At 42.9% G+C, this 20,613-nt stretch overlaps 2 protein-coding genes across 3 annotated transcripts in view; both read right to left on the bottom strand.

Moving 5' to 3' along the window:
- The window catches only part of LOC135557395 (Wilms tumor protein 1-interacting protein homolog), a 38,423-nt gene extending 23,559 nt beyond the window's left edge, over window positions 1–14,864 (bottom strand). The window contains exon 1 of the mRNA XM_064990624.1: window positions 12,837–14,864. Within this exon, the coding sequence (XP_064846696.1) occupies window positions 12,837–14,352 (1,516 nt within the window). The 5' untranslated portion in view covers window positions 14,353–14,864. The remainder of the gene's footprint in view (window positions 1–12,836) is intronic.
- A 549-nt stretch (window positions 14,865–15,413) lies between these two features.
- On the bottom strand, window positions 15,414–18,684 carry sdr42e1 (short chain dehydrogenase/reductase family 42E, member 1). 2 transcript variants are annotated; one of them, XM_064990605.1, is made up of 3 exons: window positions 18,623–18,684; window positions 18,158–18,223; window positions 15,414–17,537 (listed from the first exon to the last, which is right to left on the bottom strand). In XM_064990605.1, exons 2-3 carry the CDS (start codon window positions 18,217–18,219, stop codon window positions 16,439–16,441), a joined length of 1,161 nt encoding a protein of 386 aa, XP_064846677.1. In that variant the 5' UTR covers window positions 18,220–18,223; window positions 18,623–18,684; the 3' UTR covers window positions 15,414–16,438. The 2 variants fall into 2 exon arrangements, with proteins under 2 accessions (XP_064846677.1, XP_064846684.1); XM_064990612.1 differs by having other exon boundaries at window positions 18,158–18,275; window positions 18,623–18,682.
- Between the last annotated feature and the right edge of the window lie 1,929 nt (window positions 18,685–20,613).

Genomic DNA, 20,613 nt, shown 5'->3' with positions numbered 1-20,613 from the left:
TTACATGCACCTTTGATTTCCCACCCACGAGTATCCCTGTATCCATAAATGAACAGAATATTGCTAATTTAGCCAAAAGTTTGTACCCCTCATTTAGATATTTTTCTGCTTATAATTTCCGACATCAGGAAGGCTATTCGTTAGTCAACTTTGTTAGTCTATAATTATATACACGCAGCTTCTATTCTGTCATTCCTTGATGCTCTAGAACACTAAAAAAATAATTGCTCACCAGAATGATGTCATACATCGATAGAATGAACGTTTTATCAACAATCTAGTTGATATTGCTAGCGTTCTCTTTCATTTCTGCTTCTCTCGCGGAGCAAAGACATTTATGGACCGGGGAGTTTGTTGACTTGTTTTAAGGAAATTAAAAGCTGTGAAAACAATCCTACATGATTCCGACAGTAATTCATTTCACCTTGGAAGCATATTTGTTATGGTTGAAAGTGACATTTTGTCAGCTTTTATGTCACAGAAAGAAATTGCATGTTTCAGCTGCACAACAGGTACCTAAGCGCGCATTCATATTTTCTCAAGATTAAAGAAAACAATTATATTTCTGTTCCAGAGACAGTCTATCATTTCACCGCAAGAAACAAGTAATTCTGCATGATTTAATATTATAATAGGCTACTTGTGAGGACTACAGTCAGTGTCCAGACTTGTATCCCAACTTGTCCCATCTGAACTTCAAAGCTGATACTATGTGAAACTGAGTCTGCGCAGACTGTTTAAACAACAGTAAACGGGATAAGATGTTTACATGCCACAGTATCCTGTCTAAGATCAGCATATCCCAGGCATCTTATCTGGGTTTCTTAAAACCAGGATAGGAGCTTATTTGGTTTACTGTAAACGGATATGATGTTTATATGAGTCAACTCAAAAACAGGGATATTGGTGTGCATGTAGGGCTGCAGGTAGCCTAGTGGTCACAGCATTGGGCCAGTAACCTTCAGCAAGGTTCTTAACCGTACTACTATGTGTATGTGACAATAAAACATACAGTCTCTCTCTCTCTCTCTCTCTCTCTCTCTCATATATACAGTGCCTTGCGAAAGTATTCGGCCCCCTTGAACTTTGCGACCTTTTGCCACATTTCAGGCTTCAAACATAAAGATATAAAACTGTATTTTTTATTGAAGAATCAACAACAAGTGAGACACAATCATGAAGTGGAACGACATTTATTGGATATTTCAAACTTTTTTAACAAATCAAAAACTGAAATATTGGGCGTGCAAAATTATTCAGCCCCTTTACTTTCAGTGCAGCAAACTCTCTCCAGAAGTTCAGTGAGGATCTCTGAATGATCCAATGTTGACCTAAATTACTAATGATGATAAATACAATCCACCTGTGTGTATCAAGTCTCCGTATAAATGCACCTGCACTGTGATAGTCTCAGAGGTCCGTTAAAAGCGCAGAGAGCATCATGAAGAACAAGGAACACACCAGGCAGGTCCGAGATGCTGTTGTGAAGAAGTTTAAAGCCGGATTTGGATACAAAAAGATTTCCCAAGCTTTAAACATCCCAAGGAGCACTGTGCAAGCGATAATATTGAAATGGAAGGAGTATCAGACCACTGCAAATCTACCAAGACCTGGCCGTCCCTCTAAACTTTCAGCTCATTCAAGGAGAAGACTGATCAGAGATGCAGCCAAGAAGCCCATGATCACTCTGGATGAACTGCAGAGATCTACAGCTGAGGTGGGAGACTCTGTCCATAGGACAACAATCAGTCGTATATTGCACAAATCTGGCCTTTATGGAAGAGTGGCAAGAAGAAAGCCATTTCTTAAAGATATCCATAAAAAGTGTTGTTTAAAGTTTGCCACAAGCCACCTGGGAGACACACCAAACATGTGGAAGAAGGTGCTCTGGTCAGATGAAACCAAAATTGAACTTTTTGGCAACAATGCAAAACGTTATGTTTGGCGTAAAAGCAACACAGCTCATCACCCTGAACACACCATCTCCACTGTCAAACATGGTGGTGGCAGCATCATGGTTTGGGCCTGCTTTTCTTCAGCAGGGACAGGGAAGATTGTTAAAATTGATGGGAAGATGGATGGAGCCAAATACAGGACCATTCTGGAAGAAAACCTGATGGAGTCTGCAAAAGACCTGAGACTGGGACGGAGATTTGTCTTCCAACAAGACAATGATCCAAAACATAAAGCAAAATCTACAATGGAATGGTTCAAAAATAAACATATCCAGGTGTTAGAATGGCCAAGTCAATGTCCAGACCTGAATCCAATCGAGAATCTGTGGAAAGAACTGAAAACTGCTGTTCACAAATGCTCTCCATCCAACCTCACTGAGCTCGAGCTGTTTTGCAAGGAGGAATGGGAAAAATTTTCAGTCTCTCGATGTGCAAAACTGATAGAGACACACCCCAAGCGACTTACAGCTGTAATCGCAGCAAAGGGTGGTGCTACAAAGTATTAACTTAAGGGGGCTGAATAATATTGCACGCCCAATTTTTCAGTTTTTGATTTGTTAAAAAAGTTTGAAATATCCATTAAATGTTGTTCCACCCCCTGTTTGTGTCCCACTTGTTGTTGATTCTTCACAAAAAATACAGTTTTATATCTTTATGTTTGAAGCCTGAAATGTGGCAAAAGGTCGCAAAGTTCAAGGGGGCCGAATACTTTTGCAAGGCACTGTATACAGTGGGGCAAAAAAAGTATTTAGTCAGCCACCAATTGTGCAAGTTCTCCCACTTAAAAGATGAGAGGCCTGTAATTTTCATCATAGGTACGTACACTTCAACTATGACAGACAAAATGAGGGAAAAAAATCCAGAAAATCACATTGTAGGATTTTTAATGAATTTATTTGCAAATTATGGTGGAAAATAAGTATTTGGTCACCTACAAACAAGCAAGATTTCTGGCTCTCACAGACCTGTAATTTCTTCTTTAAGAGGCTCCTCTGTCCTCCACTCGTTACCTTTATTAATGGCACCTGTTTGAACTTGTTATCAGTATAAAAGACACCTGTCCACAACCTCAAACAGTCACACTCCAAACTCCACTATGGCCAAGACCAAAGAGCTGTCAAAGGACACCAGAAACAAAATTGTAGACCTGCACCATGCTGGGAAGACTGAATCTGCAATAGATAAGCAGCTTGGTTTGAAGAAATGAACTGGGAGCAATTATTAGGGAATGGAAGACATACAAGACCACTGATAATCTCCCTCGATCTGGGGCTCCACGCAAGATCTCACCCCGTGGGGTCAAAATAATCACAAGAACAGTGAGCAAAAATCCCAGAGCCACACGGGGGGACCTAGTGAATGACCTGCAGAGAGCTGGGACCAAAGTAACAAAACCTACCATCAGTAACACACTACGCCGCCAGGGACTCAAATCCTGCGGTGCCAAACGTGTCCCCCTGCTTAAGCCAGTACATGTCCAGGCCCGTCTGAAGTTTGCTAGAGAGCATTTGGATGATCCAGACGAAGATTGGGAGAATGTCATATGGTCAGATCAAAACAAAATATAACTTTTTGGTAAAAACTCAACTTGTCGTGTTTGGAGGACAAAGAATGATGAGTTGCATCCAAAGAACACCATACCTACTGTGAAGCATGGGGGTGGAAACATCAAGCTTTGGGGCTGTTTCTCTGCAAAGGGACCAGAACGACTGATCTGTGTAAAGGAAAGAATGAATGGGGCCATGTATCGTGAGATTTTGAGTGAAACCCTCCTTCCATCAGCAAGGGCATTGAAGATGAAACGTGGCTGGGTCTTTCAGCATGACAATGATCCCAAACACACCGCCCAGGCAACGAAGGAGTGGCTTTGTAAGAAGCATTTCAAGGTCGTGGAGTGGCCTAGCCAGTCTCCAGATCTCAACCCCAAAGAAAATCTTTGGAGGGAGTTGAAAGTCCATGTTGCCCAGCAACAGCCCCAAAACATCACTGTTCTAGATATGCATGGAGGAATGGGCCAAAATACCAGCAACAGTGTATAAAAACCTTGTGAAGACTTACAGAAAACGTTTGTCCTCTGTCATTGCCAACAAAGGGTATATGACAAAGTATTGAGATAAACTTTTGTTATTGACCAAACACTTATTTTCCACCATAATTTGCAAATAAATTCATTAAAAATCCACCAATGTGATTTTCTGGATATTTTTTTTTCTCATTTTGTCTGTCAAAGTTGAAGTGTACCTATGATGAAAATTACAGGCCTCTCATCTTTTTAAGTGGGAGAACTTGCACAATTCGTGGCTGACTAAATACTTTTTTGCCCCACTGTATATAAATATATATATATATATATATATATTATATATATATATATATATATATATTATATATATATATATATATATATATATATATATATATATATATATATATATATATATATATATATATATATATATATATATATATATAATGTAAACGTGGTCATTGATTATAATCTGCATTTCCTCAGTTGACAGCAGTTAGACTCTCTTGATTACGCCAAGGCTTCTGGTCGATCTGTACTACCTCCAAACTCCAAGCCCAGCATACTACTCTAGTCTGGTCTGGTCTGCTCATGTCCCTGTATCTCACTGCTAATGGTCTTTAAATACTCCCCCATTGTTCCAGAACATCCAGGAATATTTCTGAACATGTTTTAGTTTTTCCCATAATTGGGGCATTGGCATCGAACAATTCCATGAACAGCGTGGACAAACTGTTGGCTGCCATACAATTTAAACACATGGATCTGCACTGATAATGGCAGGTCCTGAAAATGTAATGGCACCTCTATTATACCATCTGTACCACACTTGCACCTCTTCTGCTCTGCTTTGAAAAGATGGCTGTTCCTCAGAGATACAGGCTGGAGAAATGTGAAGCTAGCAGTGACAAGTCTTCACAAGGTTTACAAGGCAAAGGCTATCTGTGGTCTCTGATCTCGAAGTGTCTGAACTTTGAGTGCAAGGCCCAAGTGCTCCCAGGGAGTAGAGCTGAAATGTGTTATAGTGAGGTGGTTGATTTTTGGAGGGATTGTGGACTCCCACCACTTGACGATATCTCTGCTAAGCAGGTCATTATCACCCCCCCCCCACACACACACACACACAGTTTTTGTGCATTCTCCAGACCAAGGTCTCCTCCAGCTATCTCAGTCCCATTCTGCTGCATTCCAGATTCATGCACTTGCCTGAAGCCTCCTCTGTCTACTACGGTATCTGATTATGAGACTAATAGCGGTGCTGAGATGTTTACAGGGGAATATGCTGACAATGAGGTAGGATAGAGCAACATTCTTAGAGGCTTTGTTGAACTGATATCGTCTGAATACTCATAGGAGCAACTGCCCCAATACTGTCCTCTTTCTCTGCCTTTGTTTATTTTCCACTATACTTTATTTCCACTGTACTTCTTATAGCACAATCCTGCTGGAGCTTCAGTCAGAATTGTAAACAAAACAATGGACCATGTCTATGTGCACACCTCCAGGTACATGTCCATGTGCACACCGCCAGGTACATGTCCATGTGCACACCGCCAGGTACATGTCCATGTGCACACCGCCAGGTACATGTCCATGTGCACACCGCCAGGTACATGTCCATGTGCACACCGCCAGCTACATGTCCATGTGCACACCTCCAGGTACATGTCCATGTGCACACTGCCAGGTACATGTACATGTGCACAGCGCCAGGTACATGTGCACACCGCCAGCTACATGTCCATGTGCACACCGCCAGGTACATGTCCAAGTGCACACCGCCAGGTACATGTCCATGTGCACACTGCCAGGTACATGTACATGTGCACACCGCCAGGTACATGTCCATGTGCACACCGCCAGGTACATGTCCATGTGCACACCGCCAGTCACATGTCCATATGCAGACCTCCAGGTCCATGTGCACACCGCCAGGTACAGGAAAAACTGAACAGAATAGGGAACTTGCTACAAGCTAAGGAAAAGTTCATGGCATTTTGAGCCAAGTTGACTTGAGATGATTTCCCATAAATGTTGCTGTTAAGCCTAAAAGGCCCTCTAAAACGGATGTGGACAGTGTTTACATGACTGAAGGGACTAGGGAGTGGGTTAGGGAGAGAGAGGGACTGAGCAGGAAAAGTCTAATTTGTTGTTAATTTAAATCAGATCACCAAGTGTCTGGTGCCTCCACCGTGGGTACATCATGTCCAGTGTGCTCAGGACAGGACAACACCACTGGACACATCTGGAGAAGAAAGATCATTGCCCTTCATCGTCAGTAGCACACTCAGTGATGCTGCCCATAACTCAGAGAGTTCCACACCTTTGGGGACCAGGGGTGTAGTACTGCCGGAGTGTGAAGGAGTGGCGCTCCCTCACTTTTTTCAATTTGAAAATACAAATAAATTATATTTAATTACCACAAAAATTCCATGAAAAACAATAGAATGACAAACCAAATAAATATGTATGGTGGTTTGTTCCCTTCCTTCTCTCTGGTGGTGAGAATGATAAAGAACTATAAGCTGTGTGTGTGCACTGTAGAAACGTGTCGGAGGATGGACCACTTTGGCCCAATGAGAACGTTGAAAAACAACATTTCCCTGTGTGTCTGTCTTGATGTTCATAAAACTCCATGGACCCCTCTTCCGCAGTGGAACACAGAACGATATGTGACCACTTGGTCACAGCAACATCGTTCTGCCGAGGACAGCCAAACCAGAGTGGCCACCGCAAAGCCTGAGAGCCTGACCTTCTCTGAAAGTAGACTGGCTATTAGTTGAGACGCAGGGCCCGTTCTAGCTTAGTATGTTAGGATGGGCAATTGGAACTGTGAATTGGGCCAAGTTTGAGGAAATAATGCATTTAGGTTATAGTTTATTGTGATGCATGAATACATCACACTAACAGCATGATTTTATGGTGGTTTAAAAAAATAATTTCCTGCAATTCTACATGATAATGATTTATATTCACTTCTTGGTCAATTGATTTGATAATATGTTCATTCTATGAATTGATAGTTCACCTCTGTTTCCTTTTATTCTGTAATAGGGTATATTGATTGTGTTCAAGCAAATCCAATCAATGTTTATTTATGATACAGCATGTAAGCTACATAATACAATGCCTACTCTATATAAAACTCTCCTCGCAAGTAGTGCAATGATATTAAGCTAAGTACACTGCTCAAAAAAATAAAGGGAACACTAAAATAACACATCCTAGATCTGAATGAATGAAATATTCTTATTAAATACTTTTTTCTTTACATAGTTGAATGTGCTGACAACAAAAATCACACAAAAATGATCAATGGAAATCAAATTTATCAACCCATGGAGGTCTGGATTTGGAGTCACACTCAAAATTAAAGTGGAAAACCACACTACAGGCTGATCCAACTTTGATGTAATGTCCTTAAAACAAAACAAAATGAGGCTCAGTAGTGTGTGTGGCCTCCACGTGCCTGTATGACCTCCCTACAACACCTGGGCATGCTCCTGATGAGGTGGCGGATGGTCTCCTGGGGGATCTCCTCCCAGACCTGGACTAAAGCATCCGCCAACTCCTGGACAGTCTGTGGTGCAACGTGGCGTTGGTGGATGGAGCGAGACATGATGTCCCAGATATGCTCAATTGGATTCAGGTCTGGGTAACGGGCGGGCCAGTCCATAGCATCAATGCCTTCCTCTTGCAGGAACTGCTGACACATTCCCACCACATGAGGTCTAGCATTGTCTTGCATTAGGAGGAACCCAGGGCCAACCGCACCAGCATATGGTCTCACAAGGGGTCTGAGGATCTCCTCTCGGTACCTAATGGCAGTCAGGCTACCTCTGGCGAGCACATGGAGGACTGTGCGGCCCCCCAAAGAAATGCCACCCCACACCATGACTGACCCACCGCCAAACCGGTCATGCTGGAGGATGTTGCAGGCAGCAGAACGTTCTCCACTGCGTCTCCAGACTCTGTCACGTCTGTCACATGTGCTCAGTGTGAACCTGCTTTCATTTGTGAAGAGCACAGGGCGCCAGTAGCGAATTTGCCAATCTTGGTGTTCTCTGGCAAATGCCAAACGTCCTGCACGGTGTTGGGCTGTAAGCACAACCCCCACCTGTGGACGTCGGGCCCTCATACCACCCTCATGGAGTCTGTTTCTGACTGTTTGAGCAGACACATGCACATTTGTGGCCTGCTGGAGGTCATTTTGCAGGGCTCTGGCAGTGCTCCTCCTGCTCCTCCTTGCACAAAGGCGGAGGTAGCGGTCCTGCTGCTGGGTTGTTGCCCTCCTACGGCCTCCTCCACATCTCCTGATGTACTGGCCTGTCTCCTGGTAGCGCTTCATTGCTCTGGACACCACGCTGACAGAAACAGCAAACCTTCTTTCCACAGCTCGCATTAATGTTCCATCCTGGATGAGCTGCACTACCTGCACCACTTGTTTGGGTTGTAGACTCCGTCTCATGCTACCACTAGAGTGAAAGCACCGCCAGCATTCAAAAGTGACCAAAACATCAGCCAGGAAGCATAGGAACTGAGAAGTGGTCTGTGGTCACCACCTGCAGAACCACTCCTTTATTGGGGGTGTCTTTCAAATTGCCTATAATTTCCACCTGTTGTCTATTCCATTTGCACAACAGCATGTGAAATTTATTGTCAATCAGTGTTGCTTCCTAAGTGGACAGTTTGATTTCACAGAAGTGTGATTGACTTGGAGTTACATTGTGTTGTTTAAGTGTTCCCTTTATTTTTTTGAGCAGTGTATTTGTTTTACATTAGGCTATAACCAAATAGCTATACCACGTAGTATTGTTCCTGAACTGGCCAAATGGAGGAGCTATCCTTCAGCACCACAAGTTGGTTTAACTACTTTAAGATCATTGTGCGCTCCTGGCGTTTTCCTTTCAACACTACGAAGAGCACTCCAATTGCTTAAAATTAAATCTCATCAAGATCTGTTGCCAACACCGAATAGTCATACTCATCACTTATTACTATTATTACAAATAGAATACTATCACTTCACACAACGATACTCGTTTAGTAAAGTTAGAACAAAGCTGAATCCATGTCTAGCAATTTCACATAACAAAACTAAATATTATAGCATAGTAAGCCTACAATGTTATTGTTACACCAAAATCACCTCCTCATTTCTAATGACATTTTAGGATGGTTATCTGAAGCTGAATAGTCCAAAAGAAATCCACATGTGCCAACTCAGCAGCGCGCGCCACTAGGCAGGATATACCCTTTGATTGAAACAAAGGCTAATAGTTTGTTATCACAATCTACTCTAATTGGCTCATAAAACAGTAGGCTAATAGTTTGTTAACAATCTACTCTAATTGGCTCATAAAACAGTAGACTAATAGTTTGTTAACACAATCTACTCTAATTTGCTCATAAAACAGTAGGCTAATAGTTTGTTATCACAATCTACTCTAATTGGCTCATAAAACAGTAGGCTAATTCAAAAGGCTCTAATACCATATTCCCATGAAACTGATTGAGATCAAACAAATGATTGGCATGGAGATGCAGTTTGGACGTTTCAGCTGCAAAATGTGAAGAATAAACATTCATGATGGACAGAGATGATGGCCTATTTGAAATGAGGTAGCCTATGCCTAACTTTGGTTTGAGAGCATTAAAAATAGAACATTTTCTTTGGACCATATGGTTAGGCAAAGGCAGATGTTGCAATTGTAGAATGCATTTTATGCATATTCTATAATGATAGGCTATTCAATTGGCTACATCTGTCGGTACAAACTTGGATTGAGTAAATAATGATGTAATTTACATTTATATTTTGGCGCTCCCTCACCTAAAGGAATAGCAGTACACCACTGTTGGGGACATGTGAAACACACTATTAGGCTACATAAGCAAGAATGGAACTAATAAGAAATAGTAGCATTGAATTTGTTTGTGTACTTGAAATCATTGTGTTGATGTACCTGCAATGTTTGTCCCAAACCTAGATGTTAGAGAAATGGCATGAAACTGGAAATGAGGCAGAAACTATGTCTGAAAATCTCTCACAATATTTAAGTGATTATGCTGTGTTCTGTTGTTGTTCAGGCAGGCCAGGGACAGTGTGTTCTCTCTACTCATGGTCTGTTGTTGGAAGGGTAATGGCAGCATTCTAAACACTTCCCATATTCATGATAGGGAGCTAAAAAAATACTCACACTTCACTAATGAGAATAAATTTGTGATTAAGCTAATGCATCATGAACATGTATCATTAATGTGAGCTATGTTCACGTATCAACTGACACAAGAGTTACCAATGGCCCTAAAACATTTAGCTGCCTATTTGTTTTGTGTATTCATAAGTGTATTTGTCAAAAGAGCAAATGTATCTGCTCCATTTAGCTCTAAGCCATACATTGTAGCTCAGACTGCCCTCCAGAGCGGCTGCAGTGAGAGTTGAGAGTTGGGGTGACTGACACCACCACCAATACAGTAAAAGTTGACCAAACCCTTTCTGAGTCAACCATGTAGCATTACTATACCGTCATTATTATTCTGAGCAGGTGATCAGACTTGACCCCCGACCGCCATGTCTGGCCTGCGAGCCAAGATCGTGTGCCAAGTGTCTGGTGCTGCCCGACTCCCCACTGGCTGGTTAATGAAGGGCTTCGTGGGGGGGTCTGGGCGGGGGCGAGTCGGGGGCGGGGCGGCTCTGCTCTGGAGGCCTCAATGCTGGTCTGTCCAGGGCCAGCTGTTGATTCACAGCTCCTTCGCCACCACAACAAACAGAGGCCACACAGGGGCCTGCAGTGAGGCAGAGCACAGAGCAGAGCAACGCAGTATGACAGCACAGACCTCAAAGCCCAGGCGATCAATTTCTCCACTGTCGCCATGGAAACAGAGCTGGCTCTCTCTCTCTCTCTCTCTCTCTCTTGGCCCAGCGTACTGTGAGGGGCTTCTGTCTGCTACATTCTACAGCTCTCACCTGCTCCTCTGTGACAAATGAACAGCCATCTCAGCGTCACTCTGAGCCAGCCAGCGCACTGGAGGAAAACAAAATCAAACCACTGTTCTGTTCTCAGACTGCAGCCATTTGTCCATCAGCACATTCAAAAGGTGGATAGATTCTCCCTACTTTTCCTGTGGGAGGGGAGAGTTTACACCTTCAAAAACAATGATTTCAAGTCTCAGGGAGGGAATATGTTGCAAAAGGTTTCATCTCAGAGCACTCATGGAGAAAAAAGGAATAAAAAAGATATATCTTCTGGAATGTACAGAGAGAAACGGCAGAGAGAAGTCTTTCAGAGAACGCCCGCTGCAGTGTCCGACTTGCCGGGCGTTTTCACCAAACAGCAAGACCACTGAATCACTGAAGGGTATCTACTCGCTCCCTGGGACAGAACAGAAGGTTCCATTCAGACCTACTCAGCGCTGTGTAAACGTTAGCTCTGCCAAAACAGAAATGTGTATTTCCCTGCAAAAGCCACTCTTATCTGCCACAGAGGAAGTCGTTGTTGGCATTATAGAATACATGTTAGTTGTTAAGGTTGCAACCAGCCACTAGATGAGATGACAACAAAGCTCAGTGAAGCTAGGCTGAAGTCATGTTTAACGGCCCCTTTTAACTACAGCATGACGATTAAACAGACAAACGTTACAAGCTCCATAACTACACTGGAATAGTAAACAATGGATTTACTTAGCACTACAAAATAGCTGCTTTGTAGTAACATGAGTAACAACAATTAATAACACTTGACTTGTTACACATAAGAAAATCCCTGTTATGTCAATAGGTAATGTAGTTAGGCTGTTATTACTATGTTCTTACACTATTGTTATTACACTTACTGTGCAAGGTACAGAGATGGAGATCAGGACTGTGATTTTATAATGAAAAGGATCCCCAGTAACTCTCTGGACAGAATCCCCCCACCCCCCACCTCACCTCACAAAACACCCAAGGACTTGAGGCAAAGGGCTACCTCAGGCGTGACCAGCCAGTACTGATTGATCAGTGGCAAGGCTGCTGTGGCCAAGCCACAACACTGTTTGACCAATCAGCCGGCTCCATGGACAAAATGGGCCTGATCCCTCAGTTAATGCTCCAGTTAGCCTAACGCCGCCTCAGCCTCCCACGATACCAAACACTCCAAATATTATGACAACACAAAATGTAATGTGAAGATAATATTCTTAAACTTGAAAAATGTTTAGTTTTTGCACTGCGCTGCGCTGCGCTGCGCTCTAAGAGGTTAAAGACCATGCTTCAAATAAACTAAAATTATCTTCAGTGTAAACACATTATCAAAGGGAAAATATGTATTAGGTAAATCAACTAGAACCAGTGATGAGATGTTTGTGTCAAGCAATAAAATTAGGTGTTATAATTGAAAATGTTTCCAAATCTCCATGGCCTGACCTGTGTTGTGCCAATGAACATGTGCTCAGCTATAATGAGGTTAGTGACCCAGCAGAAGATAAAGTAACCCAGTGAAGCCCATCAATTGACTTATCTTCCACACATGTATGGACCACAGGGCACCAGAGTTCAAGTTCATAACCATGAGGGTTATTATCAGACCACCAAACACATGGAACGTGGAGGATCTAGTCTGGCCCTTTTACATTTTTACCTGACTAATTCATTTGACTTTGTTTAAGAATAGCCTAATTCTGACCTCTTATTGAGACATATTTAGGGAGCTGTCATAAGTTTTACAAGTAGTCCAAAAAAAAGATATACCAAGATCACTCAAAATATTGTTTCATTTCATTTTTTGTTTTTCTAAAGTCCTTTATTCTCACTTCATTGCACTCTCATACTGTTCCTTATAATCAACAGTGTTCATAGGAGGAGTTACACTTACCAAAGTATTCTTTTTTCATGTGCATTTCTAACTCCTTCTCCAGCTCCAAGGTGAGTGCTTCCAGACTCCTTTCTGCTTGGCTTGGGCCACTTTCCCGGCATGGGGTCACCTGGTAAGGTAGTTTAAACCTCTGCCCTGAGGCTGGAGTTTTCGTATGGAGCCCATAAGAAGATGATGGTGATCCAGCGATCACCTCCGTGTTCATCCCTGCCTGGGTTGACTGTTGTGGTGCATGCTGTGGCAGGGCCTCTGGCATCCCAGAGAGCACTTGGAGATGGATACGACTATGAACACCGTTGGTATCGCCACAATCTTGTGTTAGTATGTCCTCCTGCAAACCAGTCACCAGCATTGAGGACCTGGGTGAAGGCAGTTGGAGATCTGGGTAGGTGCTCATAGATCCCCTGGAGCTCCGGGAACTTCTGGAACTGTGACTGGAGATACTGGACCGGGGACTAACGACGCAGTTAGCTATTGTCCCGGGTCTTGCGCACCCGTCCTGGCTGCAGATGCTTGACCGGGGACTGGCCACCGGCATGCCATGCAAAACTGCACCCTCCAGATCATGGTTCTCCACAGGCATGTAACGCGAATCTGAATAGCTAGAGCGTGGACTGGTGGTACAAGAATACTGGCTTGCTGTGCTGGACCTGGGGCTGACGTGCCTTTGGTCGTAGCCCATACTGATGCCGCTGGTGCGGTTACTGCTGGGCTTACTGCAGCAGTCATAGCTGTTCAGACTGGCCCTTGGGCTGGAATGTTTACTTGTGTCGCTGGCTGTACTTGCATAGCTAGACCGGGGGCTGAGGGCACTGCTCCCTTCACAGTGTACCAGACTGGACCTGGGACTCGTATACTTGTCTTGCCCGGGTACCACCAGACTCGTGCGCGGGCTACTGATGCTCGACCTCGGGCTTGCATGTTTGCTTTGCTCCTGGGAGGAGAGGGAGGATACGAAACTGGACCGCGGGCTGGTTGCATTGTATCTGCCGTCGTGGTTGGTGGTAACACATATACTGTTGCATCTGTTGCCAGGTGAAGGTACTGGCTTGTTCAAAACCACTCCATCGTACGCGCTACCAGTGCTGTACCTATGCCCCAGCACCTCCAAGGAGTACCTCCTGTGTCGCTCGGACGCGCCGCTATAACACGGCAAAGCAATTTCGGATTTGGTGCAATAGCTATCTTCATTAGGATAAACTGTGTCTCTTTGAGGGGTGCAATAATCCACAGGAACGGCTCTGTTGCCATTCACCGGGCGCACGGGAGCCGCAGTGTACACTTTATTCCCAGTCATGTAATTCTCAACGGTGTGTGTCTGTTGCTGAGGCACAGAGTTGCCATTCATTGTCGTACTTTTCTGCTCGGGTATCGTTGGAGACGAAAAGTCCAAATCGGGGTTGATAACCATGTCCCTCCTTAAACTGTACATTCCATCCTTGTATGCTTCATATAAGGAAAGGTCCTCCATTAATTTACTCGCCCGGAGTCCCAAATCTTCCTCATAGTGATCCATGGTTTGCTCCGGTGCCGACGAACAAGTTCAGAGAAAGAGCGCACTAGTCCACAAACCGACTACCAAGTGAGATAGCAGTAATTGCATTTCACTTGGAAATCATAACAAAACGCAGGCTCAATCCAGGCAACGTCGCCTGTTTGCTGAACAGCCAGTGTGCTTGGAAATCTCGAAGCGTTGCATGATATTTTTCTTCGAAAACATAAACCCTTATCACAAAGTTTCAACGTCAGGACATTTGTCAACTTCAGTTTTTGTTAAATTGAAAGATCTTTACAGTCAATGGCGCGCTGCGCGGAGGAATTTTCCCTTGTCAAGTTTTTCTCCAGTTTTCCAAAAGAGCCTCACATTTGAATTTGAGGTCGAGAAAATATTGCAATGCACCACTAACAGCCACATCTTACATATTAAAAGAGACAGAGTGCGCCAAAACCCATTTTAAACACAATTTAGCGCAGGGGACTCGTTTTTGGAGAAGGAATGCGAGGAAGTGGACGGGGTGCACTCCGCCTCTCTGGAATGTGGTTAATGCTGGAGCGAAACAATGATTGCGACCAACTCAGCAAGGGGGTGCCTGAGTTTGAAAAAAAGAATACTCCCTAGAGAGTACGGCTGTATTCATCTCAGCCTTAAAAAAACTGCACAAAGGACCAGTCTCACCTGGCCCAACTTCCTTTGCCCTTTTCGGTTTCGGGACAGAAACAGCTTCACTGTTTTTAGAATGGATGGTTTCTAGAGCATGCTGGACACGTATCAAAGTTTAAGTGCTGGACACAATGTATCACAGTTTAGATGCCGAATGCAGGGAAGGCTTCTCTTCTGTCTATCAACAAAGGGTTTTTGCCACCAAGATTATGCATCTCTTATTTGTCGCATGACTCGCATTTATGATTTTGTTCTTGACAGCAAAATATTACATTCTCTCAAAAACATTGATGTTATATAAGTTACAAAAACGTTTATATAATGTGTGATGATTAAGCTGAGACTTGTCCCCAATTTTTTATGAAGTTAGCCTATTACTTTGTGCAACTCATTACAAACACAAATCACAAATCAAGTCAGTCGTGTAATTTTATTCAATAATATTATGAGACCATTATCCAACTAAAATAAAGAAAAATATCCCCTATAGGAAATGTTATTAGATACCAACCAATTATTGATCCCCATTAGGATTTGGTCACAAAACAACCAGAAAGGTTAGGAATTCAGCAGCACGTCTGATGAAAGATATCACACACTGACAAAAAAATCTGTTGGTCATCATGAAACATTTCAAAGTTGTACAGTATTAAAAAAATGCATAAAGTCTTGTGTTAAACATCAATACATTGTCCGTCATATTTCTTATTACCATCTTCAAATGAGATGTAAAAACAAAACCAATGTAAATGTTGGGTCCCATTTTAAATGAAGTACATAAAGGGTTTTGTATAGCATACATAAAGGCTTCATAAGCACTACATAAATGCGTCACAAATCATCTTTAAGCGTATGTCATCAGGGCGGCAGGTAGCCTAGTTGTTTAAGCATTGGGCCAGTAACCGAGGTGACAAGGTAAACATCTGTTGTTATTTCCCTTATAGGAAATGTCATTGTGATGTCATTGTAAATAGGCCATCATTGTAAATAAGAATTTGTTCCTAACTGACTTGCATAGTTAAATAAAGGTTACATTTTAAAATAAATTAAAAAACTGATTAAATGGTGTGTTGTTACATTTGGCAATTCACTCTACAGTGAGAATGGTTGTCACTCTTTATGACATATGGTTATAGATGATTATTTAAGCATTTATGTAGTGCTTATGAAGTCTTTATGTATGCTTTATAAGTTGTACTTCATTTAAAGTGGGACCAAATTTTGTTTGTACCAATAGACATCTGCACCAAGAGATGTCTCTTATGCATAATCAAATTTAGAGAAAGTTAGTATATCTAACTAGGTATATATTTTTTTATTTTATTTAACTAAGCAAGTCAGTAAAGAACAAATTCTTATTTACAATGACGGCCTACCCGGGGAACATTGGGTTAACTGCCTTGTTCAGGGGCAGATGTATCACTTTATTACTGCCTGCTGATTAACTGCCAACCACTGGGAGGTATGAGAGGGCCAGAGCTACTAGAGCTGCTAATAGAAGACCATCTAGTATCAGTCGCTGGAGACGTGAACCCCTAGGTTTTCTTCCGTGACCTCTACTCTTGAACCACTGCACAACCTCCTCCAGGTTATACTCCTGGGGCTCATAACCCAACTCGGCCTTGGCCTTTGCCATGCTGAAGTAATGAGTCACGCCGGTCTTATACACCTCTGTGCGTGTGAGCAGAGGCTGGAAGTTATAGATTGGGCCGATGAGATGGTGAATCATCTCAGTGAGGAATGCAACAAAGTAAATGAGAGAGAGGGGTAGACGTAGTTTGGGGAAAGAGTAACCCAAACCCTCCACCAGAGGTCTGAAGAACTCAAAGTTGTTGACTGGTCTTCCGTCTGAGATGAAGTATGCCTGTCCAGCAGAGCGGTGCTGGTGCTCTGACATCAGAGCCTCTGCAGCCAGTTCGTGTGCAGACACCAGGTTGTCTACATGGACAAACTCCACTAAACTTCTTGGATCTCCATACACAAACCTGAATATCCCCTTCTCTATGTACCCAACGATCCTGGGCAGGTGCCTCTGCTCGCCAGGCCCGTATATACCGGCTGGACGCAGAGCACAGGCCCTCAACACACCTGTCCCATCTTTCAGCTCTGTACCACTAGCTTTCATCACGGCCATCTCAGCTACCGACTTGGTTCTGGAGTAGTGGTCAGGGTGGAGATGGAGAGGTAGGTAGGGGAGGCTTTCGTCACCACCCTCAATGACTTGGCCTCCGAACACTACGTTGAAGGTGCTAGTGTAGATGAGCCTGGAGACTCCAGCCTCTACACAGGCCCTGAGGACATGCTCTGTGCCCTGGACATTCACCTCTTCAATCAGCTTCCTGTTCAGCTGCTCCCTGCCAGACATGCCATAGGAGGCGATGTGGAAAACACAGTCCATGCCAGTGACCGCCTTCTCCACCTGAGCATATTCACGAATATCTCCCTTTAGGAACACAATGCCCTCTGGAACCTCTAGGCTGGGTGGGCTCATATCAAACAGAATGACTTTAGCTCCCTTTTTATGTAGTGAGCAGGCAAGGCTGTAAGAAATGAAGAATAGAGTGATCCTGTTAATCTGGAATATTGGGTATAGGGAAACCTTTCACATGCAGTGAGGGATATTCAAGGAATGTTCAGTTCAACATTAAATAAATAAATAGGAAAGTCATTAGCCTACTTATGAACAGTGCTTGACTTGGACTGAAATAGGTGCAGATAGTTATTTTGGGTGGCAGTACTGTTTATATTTAGGTGCAGGAGCTCCACAATACTTTTGAGCTCATATTCTATAAAAGGAACAGGAGCTTATGTAGTAGAACATTTGAGGTGCTGGTACTCAGCTCTGGTGAGCTCTTGTCCAAGTTAAGCATGGCTTATTAAGCTACCATTAGTAAGTCACAGCAATTTGTTGTTAGCCGGGATTCAATTGATGGGGTGATAAGGTTCTGCCAGTTTAGTATGTAACACAGAATAAATAGACAATAGTGAATAACATCATTCGAATAACTGGTATGATAACTCCCCCTAGTGGGGTTTAGAACTACCGTTACCGAATTATTTTGCACATTCACTTGGTAATGTAGAAGTTCTCTTCTGTATTGATGAGATGAAGACTATGTACAGGCAACAATGTAAAATATGTATATTTTGATGGGCTTACCGGAAACCAAAATATCCACTGCCACCGGTAATCAAAAACGTGCATATTCGCGCCTTTTCCATTTCACTGAAAAGAAAACTTGGAAGGTCATTGTGTTTGAAATAACACCACGCAGTACCTTCAGAGAGAGCATGAATTAACACATTGAATTTGTAAGAGACACGTGCCGAAATGTATAACAACCAGTAGTATAACAACTTGCAACCTCATCACGTCTACAGCAGCCATACTTGTAAGATTGTGACCTATTACTTGATAGTGCTACCTTGACGTTTGGCTACATTAGCTTCATGACGCAACATCTGATGCAAACTAGTTTAGCTACATAAGAGTACGACAATGCCAGTTGTGTAAACCTGTACCGTATCAATCAGATCGCTGACATATTTTACTGGTCTACAGGCTGTGATCGAGGCTATTGAACATCAAACACTTTTCAATTTCAATTGAAAAACAGGCTTTTACCTTGGCGTTATAACGTAGCAACCTTATCGTTGCGGTGTGACAGGCGTACAAACAACTTCCTTGGGCGGAGCTAGTGGAATTCTTGGAAGAAATTGCGAGCGGTTTCATGACTTGTCAGTGCATGGGCTACGCAAACTTCCTACTTTACACTTTTGTCGTGGTAGGTAACCCCTCTTTATTGACAGAGAATTAGAGCTTTTTTTAAACATTTTTTTATTTGACCTTTATTTAACAAGTCAGTTAAGAACATTCTTAATCACAATGACGTCCTTGTCGGTCAAACCCTAACCCTGCGACTCTGGGTCAATTGTGCACCGCCTTGTGGGACTCCCAATCATGGCCAGTTGTGATACAGCCTGGAATCGAACCAGAGTCTGTAGTGACACCCCTAGTATTGAGATGCAGTGCCACTGAGCTACTCAGGAGCCCATATATCAGGGATTTTATATTTTGTCCCTGCCAGGGACCTCATTCAGGATGTTGTCACAGGAACATCCCATTTCAGTGTATCTGAAGTGTACAACAGTTCCCATACATACACCACAAGTAGTGATGGGCATTCCAGCTCTTTTCAGTGAGCCGGCTCGTTCGGCTCAGCTCACCAAAAAGAGACGGCTCTTTTAGCTCCCAAACGACTCTTTAAACAAATATGTTTTGTCTTTTTTCAAGTCAAACAGTTTGTGATAGTTTGACCATGATTGGTGTTAAAACAATTCTAATTAAAGGAAATCTTACTCTACCTTAACCACAATTTATTTAGAAATGCATTGGTTTGTTATGAAAAATAATGCAATTAAACATTTACATTTAAAGTATAACTTAATGTATATAAACAAAGTGCATATAAATCTAACCATTCAAAACAAATACAATCTGAACAGCATAATAATAGAATATTGCACCATTTCAAATAAAAATACATAACAATGTGCAAAACTGCAGCATCCCACTTAAAACATTAAACTGGTCCCTATTTTCTCTCTCTTCTTTATTGCCATGTTATAACCAGCAGCACACAGCAATGCTGACTATATTTTGCTTTTATGAAAGATTTGCATTCAGAAATCCAAGCTGCCTCACTTTCGAGGGGCTGATGCGGTTTCTTCCCTCAGTCTCCCTGTCATGACTTTAGTAAGCCGTGGGAAGACAGAAGCCTTGTTCTTCCACCAGCTCAGAGGATCTGCAGATCTCTGGAGGGGCACCTCCACATAGGATGGGACCTCCATTATGGCATCTGGTGAGGGATTCCTTCATGCTGCATACCCAGTTGCTCTCTCGTCAAACAGCATCCAAACAGCAGATGTTTGTGGCACTACTGCTGGTGCTTCTGCTCCATCTGATCCCTCTTCTTCCTGTTGCCCTGGTGCCTGGGCCAGCTGACTGCTGGGGCTGTCCCTCCCTGCTGCTGAGGTTATTCTTTGAAGAGCCTCATCAATCGCTTCATCAATCGCAAACTTCTTAAACCTGGGGTCAAGTGCAGAGGTTTCTGATAGCACATGATTATATTCCATTATATTCCATTCCGTGGAACTTTCTGTCCATTGATGAACATAGGGTATCCATCAACTCTGTCACTTCCTGTGGTTACATTTGCTTCTCTCTGGCGACTGGCTGTGATTCGCTGCAGACCCTTAACATGAATATCATTTTTGAGGCTGTCACATAGCTAAAAAGAGAGAGCAGTAACTTATTAGTTCAGGTTTATGTTTCGTCTACGGATACTAAATTCTCATCAACTGCTTATACATATATTATATTGAATTAAATAATGATGTAGTAATAACTACTTCCTGTACCTTTCTCCACTAATCTCCACAATGACCTGCTCAATGGGTTCCAGGACTCTGCACACCTCCACCACTTCCAGGATGTTGAGCATCAACAGGTGCATTGACAATGGCCAGGGTAGAGATGATGGCATCCTTTTGACTCAAGAAACCGTTTCAACATAAAATGTTGAATTCCACCTTGTAGTGCAGTCTTGTTCAGGC

The sequence above is a fragment of the Oncorhynchus masou genome, chromosome 2, assembly GCF_036934945.1.
Source record: "Oncorhynchus masou masou isolate Uvic2021 chromosome 2, UVic_Omas_1.1, whole genome shotgun sequence".
NCBI classification, from domain to species: domain Eukaryota; kingdom Metazoa; phylum Chordata; class Actinopteri; order Salmoniformes; family Salmonidae; genus Oncorhynchus; species Oncorhynchus masou.
The sequence above is the reverse complement of the archived record's forward strand: the minus strand, read 5'-3'. Positions and strand labels throughout refer to the sequence as shown.

What these genes read in the sequence shown, in the direction of transcription:
- sdr42e1 (XM_064990605.1), bottom strand. Translation starts at nt 18,219, where the DNA reads ATGGAAAAGGCGCGAATATGCACGTTTTTGATTACCGGTGGCAGTGGA. An exon ending in AGTGGATATTTTGGTTTCCG is followed by an intron (nt 17,538 to 18,157) that starts GTAAGCCCATCA and finishes CATTTCTTACAG; the next exon opens with CCTTGCCTGCTCACTACATA.